Raw genomic sequence first — 10,656 nt, 5'->3', positions numbered from 1 at the left:
GCGCTCCCCGGTGCGTCCCGCTCCCGCTCCCGTTCCCGTTCCGCCGCCGATGGCCGCCGGCCGCCGCGCTCCCCCGGAGCCCGGGGGGGGCCCGGTGTTACTTCAAGGTATCTTCGGTGCGGGACCGACTCCCGGCGCTGCCGCTTGCTCGTTGGCTCTGACGGCCCGGGAGCTGCAGGTGCGGCGTCCCGGCGGTTCTTCCGGGGGCTCGGCCGGTCCCGACGCCGCGCTCCGCCTGGCCGATTGCGTGGGCTCCGCCGCCTTCCCCGCCGCCGCCGCCGCCTGCTTCTCCCTGGTGTGTTACCCGCTCCGCGGGCCGCGCTGGGGCTCGCCCGCCCGCCAGCGCCTGGAGCGGACCTTCCGCGTCTCCCTGGGACCCGACGCCGAGGACAACCTGCGCATCGCCCAGGCCTGGAGCCGCAGGATCCGGGAGCTCTCGGTGCCCGCCGTGCCCACGCAGGACGGTCAGTACCGGAGCCGCCGCCCGCAGCGGCCGCCCCCGCGCTCGCCCGGGGAGGGACCGTCCCGGCTGCGCTGCGGGTCCCGACGGAGCGAGCGCCGCGAACGGGCCGGGGCGGGGGTTGTGGTGGGATCGGGGCCAGCAGCCACCCGAGGGCTCTCCGCTGCCTGTCCCGCCGCGGGACGCCTGTCCCCTGTCCCCGAGGGGCAGCTCGCACCGAGCCGGGGGCGCTGCGCGGTGGTCGGGCCCCAAGGGACAGGTCGGGCTCGGAGCGGGATGAACGGGGGCGATCCCCATTTCTGCAGGGTCACCTGGGTCCCCCCAGGTCACAGGTCGGGGGACGATAGGGACATCCCTGTGCACAGCCCCAGGGTCGGGGGTGGCTTCTCCCTCCTTTCACCCTTAAATCGAAGGGGCAGCAGGGACGTGGCGGCACCACAGAGGCCCTTTGCACGCCCGCCCCCCCCGCCCCGCATCGCTTTGGTTCAATAACTAGTAAAGCTCCAAAGGGCAGCATTAACCAAGAAAAAAATAAAGTCATCATTGCTGACGCAGGCAGGACAGGAGCCAGGGACTGTGCCCAGCAGGTCCCATCCATCACTTGGGAGGAGGCGAATCCCCCCGGGGACCCAGCGGGGTCCCAGGATGGCACGGAGGGGTCCGGGTTTCAGTTCCCTCACCCCTCCAGGAGCTGCCACCAGCTCGAAGGGGAGCGGCTGGCTCGGGGACCAAGTCCCCCAGCTCCTGCAGTCAGGGCAGGGCAGGCTGGCATATATTTGAACATCTGAGCAGAGATTCAATTATATGCACTACTTCATTTATTTAGCTGTCCAGTCGCACTGATCAGACTTGGAAATTAAGAGGCATGCGGTTAGAGGGATCCTGTCAAATCATATTTAGCCCAGCTCTTCCCTGCTTGCATTTTAAAATGCAGCTTTTTTACATGACCTGCAGCTACAAAACAACTTTCTGCTACTCCTCCAAAAGAACAACAAAAAATCCAGTGGAACAGGGTGAGGGCAAAACCAGCTCCCTGGCTCTGTTTCCAGCCTGAACTCTTGCAGCTGTAAGTCTCCAAGCATTTTAAAACCCTCACCCTTTTAGCAGGCGGTGCGAGGGTGCTGGGGCAGGAGCCACTCACTGCATGGCACGGACCTCAGGGGAGCCTGAGGAAGGAGGACGGGAGAACGTGGTGTGGGATTTTGCAGTTATTTTTCTAGCTGAGGGCCAGCAGGATTTGCAAACCTCCTCCCCCAGTTTGGGACAGAGCTAAAAATGCCTCTCGCCACACCCTGCGCTCCAACGCACCCCCACGTGCCGGCATCGCAGCGTGTGCGGGACAGATAAGGCCGTGCTGGGAAGCTGCATGCGAGTCTGTGCAGAGCAATCCTGCCACCCCATCCCCATGGGGAAGACAGCCGGGGAGCCACCAGCGATCCCATCCTGGTGTCATCTCAGCTCCAGCATCCTCTGGGATAAAAGCCCTGCGGAGAGCTGCAGCAGGGGTGAAGTTTCCCCCTCCTTATTTCAACTCAAGGGAAAGAAAAAGTCCCTCAGCAGTTATAACCACAAAGCTGGGGCTTCCCGCAGTGTGCAGGGAAGTGTCCCACCCTGCAGCTGGCCAGGAGGGACCAGCTGTCCCCAGGCTTGTGTCCTGGTGGGGAAATCCAGCCCCAGCCACGGCAGGAACCTGCCGTTGAGCTGTCGGCAACAGCCATGGCATCCTGGTATGTTGGCAGCAAGTGGGACTTGGCCCTGTTGCAAGCCCCTGTTTTGGGAGACCCCCTCCCTGTGCTCATCCCCTCACTGTGCGGGGGACAGGAGGTGACACTGCAGAGAGGTGACACGCAACAAGCACGTCCCGGTCTGTCCCAGCCTCATGCCACTCGGGTCACTGGGCAGGACAGCCCTGTCCCCTGTCAGCCTGGCGAGCTTGTTCCTTGTGCGCAGCGAGTTTCCAGAAGTATGCGGGGACACAATGGAGCTGGAGCAGCTGGGGTTGCTGACGGTGGAGCCGCGGCAGCGTGGTCCCCGCCTGAGCACAGCCAGGACACGTGTGCCATGGGGGGACGTGGGCGGAGCGGGGAGAGCAGAGTTTGTGCGCTGGCAGCAGCAGCTGGAGCCCCTTCCTCCTGCTGACTCAGTGTCTGCTCCGCGCAGCGTTTGGGGTTGAAAGCAACCGCACTGTGCTGGGAAGTGGCCGGGGGCCGGCCGGTGTTGTGCAAGGGAGAGGGATGCTGCTGAAATCTGTCCCGCCTGAGCATCGCCGTGGCCGAGGCTCTGAACCAGCACCCCCTGCTCCTGCCGTGGGAGCCCAGGCTGAGCCCAGCGCTGCTGGTGTCACTGGTCCCACACTGGGATCCTGTCCCCGTTCCTGTTCACACCCTGGTAGCAGCAATCTGTCCCTGGTGATGGAGTCACACCATCTCTCAGTGCCCTGACAGGGTTTGCCTTTCCCCCTCCAGACAAGGAGCGGGTCCGCGGGGTCCCAGACATACCCCGCTGCTATTCAGGGACCACGGGGTCCAGGCAAGACCCAGCTGCAGCTCCGTGTGCATGTCAGGGATGATGTGGCTGATAAGAAACATTATGGGTTTAAAAAACTGTGTTTAGGCTCTTGAAGTGCCTCGTGCTCTCGCTTTGCATCCTCTGGAGTGGGAAAGGGAAAAAGGAGAGAAAAGTCCCCCCATCCCCTGCCTCTGGCAGGTGGGACTTGAGCACAACCCCCTTGCCCAGGGGCTCGGCTGTGTTTGCCCAGAGGAGATTTAGTGCGGGTAGGGACTAGGGAAGGCTCCGGAGAGGGGGGACCAGGGCCAGCCCAGTCCTGGCGCTGCTGCCTGTCATCCCTGACCAGAGCTGGGGTGGCCTCCCTGCTGTCCCCAAGGGCCGCTGGTCCTCTCGCATCTGGCGCCCACTGATAAGGGGCCGGGGAGGGCGGGGGGCAGCCGGCCGCTTCCCCCGGCCCTGGCTGGCAGTGGGGAGAGACCCCAGAGCCTGGCCACAGGCTCAGCCCTGCTCGATGTGCTCTCATGGATGGACCTTTGCTGCGGGCTCGGTGACAGGTCCCCAGGTATGAGGACAAGGAGGTGTCCTGGGGGGTGACAGCCTCACCGGGTCGTTGCTGGGGGCAGAAAATCAACCTGATAGTGTCCAAATCCGTACAGCTCTGTGTGCTCCCCAGGGCTGCGAGGGACATGGAGATGGGGTGGATGGAGCTCCAGGCACGTCTCCCCGGGGGCAGCTCTGCCAACCGTCAGGGCAGCCCCAGCGTGGCTGCGATTGGTGCGATGCTGGGTGTCACCCAGGAGGGGTGGCACACGTGGGGACCTCCATCGCCCCAGGCTCCCCTCGCCCCGCTGCGGGCAGCAGGAGGGGCTTTAGCTGTAAAAACGCTGCTTGTGTTCAAACAGCTCAAATCACTGTGTGTGTGCAGATCGGGGGGAGGCAGGTTGCTGACCCCAGCCCCCCTCTCTGCCCGGGTTAGAGGGGGGTTCCCAGCCCCAGGCAGTGCCGGGAATCCCGTCTGCTTTGGTGACTCAGCTCCTGAGCAAGCAGCTCTTTCTGCTGACTCAGCAGGCACAGCCCCCATCCTGTCCCGCAGAGCCCCCGCGCCCAGGCTGGCACCCACCGCCTGCCTTGGGGCCAGATCACGGCTTAGGGGGCCCAGAGCTGGTGAGGACACCCGCACACCTCCCCAAAACTGGCGTCACCCCGCAGGGCTGGGGCTTTCCAGTGCTGCTGTGGAAGCTCGAGGCACCCTGCCCTGCTCCTCGGGGTTTGGGGTGCCCAGGGAGCACCCAGGGGCTCTACCCTTGAGCGCGCTGCCACTAGCTCCCCCGGGTGCCATCACATCCCTCCCCCTGCGTGGGGACCACTGCGCTGGGGGGCTGGCAGAGGCATGTGGGCCCCTGCCAGGCGTGTAATTACAGCCCAGCCAGGGCCCTCACACGTGAAACTTGAGCCCCGTGGGGAGCAGGGGAAGCAGAAGCGTCCGTCTGCCGGCGCAGGTGTCTGTCCTGGCCCTGTTCCATTGGGGATGAATGTGGGGAACAGGGACCTCAAGGCCCCCTGTCCTTGGCTCACTGCACATTGTGTCATGAACTGGGGAGTTCACAAGGGAAAACTCACAGCCAAGGGTGTTTGGGGCCAGACGCCCTTGGGGAGGTTGGGTTTCAAACTTCCCCTTTGCTCCCCCTTTTCTTTCCTCGGTGTGTCTGTAATCGCAGCCAGCGGCGCCCGCAGCCCCGGGGTGCACAGGAACGCTCGGTGCTGCAGAGCCCCCGCTCCGCTGCGGCATCGCTGGGCTGCTCGGGGCTCTGGCCTGGGTGTCGAACATCTCTGCTGATTGCAGGAGAGCTCAGGCTGAGTCCCTGCAGGGCCCCCTGTCCTTGTCTCTGTCACCTCCCCTGCTTTCCCAGCAGGGACCCTCCATCCCTGCTCACCTCTGGGCAAGTGGGGACAGGGGGCAGCTCCCCTTCCCGAAGGGCTGTGACAAACGCTGCCCTGGTTCGCAAAGCCCTCCCTGGGCAGCACCGCGGCCCCGCCACCCTGACCCCCTCTCCCCCGCAGGTGACAGCTATGGGGTGCTGCCCCGGCCCTGCCGCGCGCTGGTGCTGGTGAACCCGCAGAGCGGCGCTGGCCGCGCGCTGGAGGACTTCCAGGCAGTGGTACAGCCCATGCTGGCCGAGGCCGACATCGCCGCCACCGTCTTCATCACCGGTGAGTCCGCCAGCAGCTCCCTCACCTCCTCCTCCCTTCCCAGGATCCTACCTGGGTGCTGCCACCCTGGGACGGGCTGCTCCGAGGGCCTCGTACCCTCCGCATCACTGCGGCTCCGGCTCCTGCGGGGCTGGTTTGGACAACACGATGGGTGGGCTGTCACAGGTGGAGGTGACAAAGGGTGTGAGAGGACATGACTGCACTCAATAGGGGTGACAGCCTCACCTCCTGCACCCCCAGCTGGGACCATGGGTCTGGGGTCACTGTCTGGGGGCTGGCAGGAGGCTGGAAGGTGATGCTCGACTCTGCTTTTCCCCCCAGAAAGGCCCCACCATGCTCATGAGAAGGTGCGGGATGAGGACCTGTCGCAGTGGGACACGTTGGTGATCATGTCCGGGGACGGGCTGCTGCACGAGGTGAGAGAGAAACCATAGAGCATCCCCAGGCCGGATGGGCACAGAGCGGGAGGACAGGGGTGCCCGGGGCAGGAGCCAGGCAGGCAACGGCAAAGGAGAGATGACACCCCAATTGGAGCAAAGTGGGGCAGCCGTGGCCTCAGTGTTGCCCTGGCCAGGGGCGCCATGGGCTCCACTCTCCCCGGTCCTTGCACGGCCCCAGGTGCCACCAGCTCCATCTGTCCCCACAGGTGGTGAACGGGCTCATGGAGCGGCCGGATTGGGCAGACGCCATGAAGAAGCCACTGTGCATCCTGCCGGGGGGCTCTGGGAATGCCCTGGCTGCCTCCATCAACTACTACGCTGGGTGAGTCCCAAGGCAGGGGGTTCGGTGAAGCGAAGGGCTGAGTGCAGCTCCAGCCCAGGGGACGGGTGCCACATACGGAGATGCCCAGCATAGGGGTGCCCACCTGGGTCCCCACCTCCTGCGGTCCCTGCAAGCATCAGTTCGCACCCCTGCATCCCCGGTGTCCCCCACAGCCTTTGTTCCCTCCAGGCTCGGGGTCTGGCACAGCTTCACTCCAAAACAGCCACCCTGGTGTGGGAGCCGGGATTGCCCTGGCCCCACAGCCCCAACCTGGTTCCCTCTTTCAAAAGCTGCTTTATCCTTCCCACCCCCAGCAAACCCTTCCCTGAGGGACACTCACCCAGCTGGGATATGTCCCAACCACAACACAGGGCTGAGGGCTGCACGTGGATGCTGGGACAGGAGGGCAAAGCCCTGAGCTGGGCTCAGCCCAAACTCACCCTCTCCATCCCTCGCAGCAACGATCACGTCGCCAAGAAGAAGCTGCTGACAAACTGCACCTTCATCCTGTGCAAGGGGCTGCACACGCAGATGGACTTGGTCTCGCTGAGCACGGCCTCGGGCAAGCGCCTCTTCTCCTGCCTTGGCTTCGGCTGGGGCTTTATCTCGGACGTGGACATTGACAGCGAGAAGTACCGCCGGCTGGGCAATGCCCGCTTCACGCTGGGCACCCTGCAGTGCCTGGCCAAGCTGCGGGTGTACCAGGGCCGTCTGTCCTACCTGCCCGCTGTCCCCGAGCAGGGCACCCCCCCGGCACCCAGGGACCCCCACGCACCCGTCACCAACGGCAAGGCTGCTCACGTCCTGCCGCCAGCGGGGACAGAAGCGCCCGGGGCTCTGCCCACCGACTCGCTGCTGGTGCCGCTGTGCCAGCCGGTGCCGGCGCACTGGACTGTGGTCCCTGAGGAGGAGTTCGTCACCGTCTATGCCATCTACCAGTCCCACCTGGGCACCAACCTGCTGATGGCACCGGCGGCCCGTCTGAACGACGGCTGCATCCATCTCTTCTACCTGAAGGCCGGCATCAGCCGCCTGGCGCTGCTGAAGATCTTCCTGGCCATGGCCAGGGGGACACACCTGGACTTGAACTGTCCCCACCTGTGCTACGTCCGCGTCCGGGCTTTCCGCCTGGAGCCGCGGGCGGCCGCGGGCATCATGACGGTGGACGGGGAGGCGCTGGCCTGCGAGCCGGTGCAGGGCCAGATCCACGGCCGGCTCTGCCGCATCGTCAGTGGGTCCTGAGCAGCCGGGTTCACCCCCCGGCACTGAGCTGCCGGCACGGCCCAGCACAAGGGCAGCAGAGCCTTCCTCCCACTCAGGAACCTCCTCCTCCTGTAGCAATAGCTCTTGGGGGCCTGGGTGCTCATCCCTTCACTTGCCCCCATGCTTAGCTTTACCCTCCTTGAGACAGCCAAAGTGCTGTCCCAAAACTGAGCCACGAGCCCCATCAGGTACTTGGTGCCGACGAGACACCGATGTGTTTTATCCCGGTACGAGGTCCCGGCGCAGGCGGCTGGGCCGGCACAGCCCCCTCCCCTCCCCGGCTCGGACGCACACGGTGGCATCGCTCACGTCCCCGCCGCAGAGCCGGTGCCACCTCCCAGGGATGGTCAGGACCAATATATCTAATACAAGAAATCGACTTTTTTAAAGAATGTTTCTACCCAAAGCTTCCTGTAGAAGCAGAGTTTATTCTTGTGAGAAATGCAATAAATATCTAGAGTTTTCAAAAAAAGTCCTCGCTGGGTTTTCAGTCCGAGCTCCCGGCTGCTGTCAGGTCCAAGGCTGTGGTGCTGTCACCCTGGACCACCATCGTCTGGGGTCAGGATCAGCATGGAGCGACGGCCACAGGAGATGCTGGCAGGGCAGATGCCTCAGAGGCAGGACATAGGGCAGTATTGCCACCCGCCCCAGTTTTTGGGGTGTGCTGATGCCTCCTTGCGCAGTCTCACACTGGGGCCGATTGAATCCTGGCAGCTCAGCACCACAGCAATGATCTGGGACAGCTTGGGAAAGGCTCAGTGTCTGTGAGCGAGGGCGGGGAAGGGGTCAGGGAGGAGGCTCAAGGAGGGGGGTGTTTGGTTTTCCACGGGGGCCCTATGGGGAGCTCAGGCCTCCCCTTTTCCTGGGCAGCCAGGCCAGCTGGAGCCCTGCAACAGGTCTCTGCTCTGGGGCTTGCCTGGAGAGCGGGATTACTCAGCCTGTTTGGTATAAAATTGCAGTAATTAAACCTCATTTACAGGGCTCAAGTACAAAGTAGAAGAGCAAACAGTGGGGGCTGTTTGCATTTATTCATCTGCAAACTATGCAATTAGGATTGCAGAGCCAGGGAAGAAGAGCACGATTGTTCCTCCCCCTCACAGTCCCACTCGCTCGCAGGGAGCTTGGGTTCCCAGGCCAGCCACCCAAAATAAAGTTATTTCCCCCGTGGCACTGGGCCAGGTGTAAAAAGAAACTCAGCGATGGTTTGCTGAACTCTGGTCATGCCAAACAGCCGAGGGAGGCTGCGGGGGAGCCCAGGGCAGGGGATGCGCTTGGAGCTCTTGGCTGCCTCTGCCAAAGGAGACGGGTCACTGGAGCGGAGCCGTTGGGGTTCACAGCACCTGAAAGGCTCCATGGAGCCAGCCCTGGGCCTCTCTAGGGGACAGTTGTATTGTTCATGGAGTCACAGAATGGTTTGGGTTGAAGGGCCCTCCCCAGCTCCCCCAGTGCCCCCCCTGCCGTGAGCAGGGACATCTGCACCAGCTCAGGTTGCTCAGAGCCCCGTCCAGCCTGGCCTGGGATGTCTCCAGGGATGGTTCAGCCACCACCTCTCTGGCCAACCTGGGCCAGGCTCTCACCACCCTCAGGGGCAACAATTTCTCCCTCACATCCAGCCTGAATCTCCCCTCCTTTAGTTTAAAAACGTCACCCCTTGTTGTTTCGAACAACCCCAGCAAAGCTGCACACTTGTGCCGCGAGGGCATGCTGAGGATTTGCTTCAGTCTGTGGGGCAGCAGCCAGTTGTGGTTGGACCCGAGCTGGCAACAGAACAACAACAGCTGCTCACTCACTGCCCCCCTGGCACCAAACAGGAGAGAGAATCAAAAGGGAAGGGAGAAACTCATGGATGGAGATAAGCACAGTTTAATAAAATAACAAAATAACACTAATATACCACTACTACTGCTAATATATATATACACACAATGGAAAACAGAACATAAAAGAAGATAGTGCAATTCCTCACAAACTTTGCCTGCACAAAGCAGCCAGTCCCAGGGAACAGCACCTGGTCCCAAACAGACAATCCCAAAGAGAAAAAAGCAGAAAGGCCCAGAGGCCCCTGCAGAGCAGCAGGGTGACAAAAGGCCAAAACTCCCAAATGGAATTCCACCAAAATGGAGCAGAAACCAGAATGGGTGTCTGTCTCTCTCCCCCCCAGCCAGAAAATCCAACTCTCAAATATGAAGTGTAAGGAACATTTAATGAAGAAATGTTGTTTTTACAAAACTAAGGAGCTGGTGCCTGACCCCAGCAGGGCAGGAGGGAAGGACTGAGAGACATCAGACTGAATCCTTAGTTAGAACAGACTTTGTTTTACATTAATTCCAGAATGCAAACTGATACCTGTATTTACAAGTTAATCTAAGGGGAAGGGTAGCCAAAGAGCCAGGAACCCATATTTTAGATTGATTGATAAGGGGAAGGGTATTGTTCGGATTACAAGAATGAAATATGTAAACTGAGGTAGGCAGCAGGGTAGTCGGTAAACCCTGAAGAACCCAAGCAATGGGGAATAGAGGAGGGAAATTGCGGCTGGGATTTGGGGGGAAATATAAGCAGGGGCTTTTTGCCCTATTATGTGTGCCTAACTTTAGGTAGAACACCCGATTTTGCAAAATCATTATTAGAATATGCTTTGCTGAGAGATCCTGCCTGGGCCTATTATATTTGCAAGGTAATTGTTTCCTAGAGGAAGCACGACACCAAGGGCATGGAATGTTTTTAGCGATCAGCCTGGATGCCCACAAGGTCTGTCCCATCCACGTCCCCTTCCCAGCTGCCCCACACCTGTGGGCAGAACTCAGAAACCTTGGCTCCCAGACAACAATTAAAAAACATTAACTCTGTCCCAGGGTGTTATCATCTTGTTCTCAAACTAAATCCAAACAACGATCGTGCCAGCTATGGAAAAAGAAGAGGCTTTGAACTACATGGAGAAAATTAACTCACTTTTAGTCAAACCAGCGCACCAGTCAAGCCCCCCCAGCACACGCTGGCAGCCCGCGAGCACCCCGTGCCAGCAAAGAGCTGAAAATAATAATAAAACCCACAGCCTGACAGATGTCTTGTGAATCAGGGGTTTGGGGAGCTGCTTCATCCGGAGCCCTGGGGCAGCCCCTCGCTGCCAGATCTGTCCAGCTCCCCCCAGACTCACCGTCCCCTCTGTGCCATCGACCGCAGCCAGTGGGACCCCGTCCAGCCCCACCGCAAGCGCCAAAAGCGTGGCTGTCTGGGGGAAAGAAAGAGGCAAGAGCCAGGACTACTCACAGAGGCAAAATTTAATGGCAAGTCATCTTCCCTCCTTTATTACACCTTGGTTAGCCAAACAAACAAACAAAAAAATTCTGCAGGTAAAAAAAGTTTTAATGGTCACACAGCACTTTATACATATATCATAAGCAACCAAGCATCCACATCTGCACATGAACGACACACCTCTAAGCATGGCC

At 61.0% G+C, this 10,656-nt stretch overlaps 1 protein-coding gene across 1 annotated transcript; it reads left to right on the top strand.

Moving 5' to 3' along the window:
- Nucleotides 1-7,643, top strand: SPHK1 (sphingosine kinase 1). Its single transcript, XM_065647812.1, has 5 exons — nt 1-464; nt 5,030-5,179; nt 5,501-5,595; nt 5,826-5,941; nt 6,400-7,643. Exons 1-5 carry the CDS (start codon nt 50-52, stop codon nt 7,181-7,183), a joined length of 1,560 nt encoding a protein of 519 aa, XP_065503884.1. The 5' UTR covers nt 1-49; the 3' UTR covers nt 7,184-7,643.
- The last annotated feature ends 3,013 nt before the right edge of the window (nt 7,644-10,656 follow it).

Source organism: Caloenas nicobarica, chromosome 18, assembly GCF_036013445.1.
Source record: "Caloenas nicobarica isolate bCalNic1 chromosome 18, bCalNic1.hap1, whole genome shotgun sequence".
Lineage (NCBI taxonomy): Eukaryota > Metazoa > Chordata > Aves > Columbiformes > Columbidae > Caloenas > Caloenas nicobarica.
The sequence above is the reverse complement of the archived record's forward strand: the minus strand, read 5'-3'. Positions and strand labels throughout refer to the sequence as shown.

Excerpts from the sequence above, each read along its gene's own strand:
- SPHK1 (XM_065647812.1), top strand. The coding sequence starts at position 50 with ATGGCCGCCGGCCGCCGCGCTCCCCCGGAGCCCGGGGGGGGCCCGGTG. Across the intron at positions 465-5,029 it reads CGCCGTGCCCACGCAGGACG|GTGACAGCTATGGGGTGCTG; the intron begins GTCAGTACCGGA and ends TCTCCCCCGCAG. Across the intron at positions 5,942-6,399 it reads TCCATCAACTACTACGCTGG|CAACGATCACGTCGCCAAGA; the intron begins GTGAGTCCCAAG and ends CATCCCTCGCAG.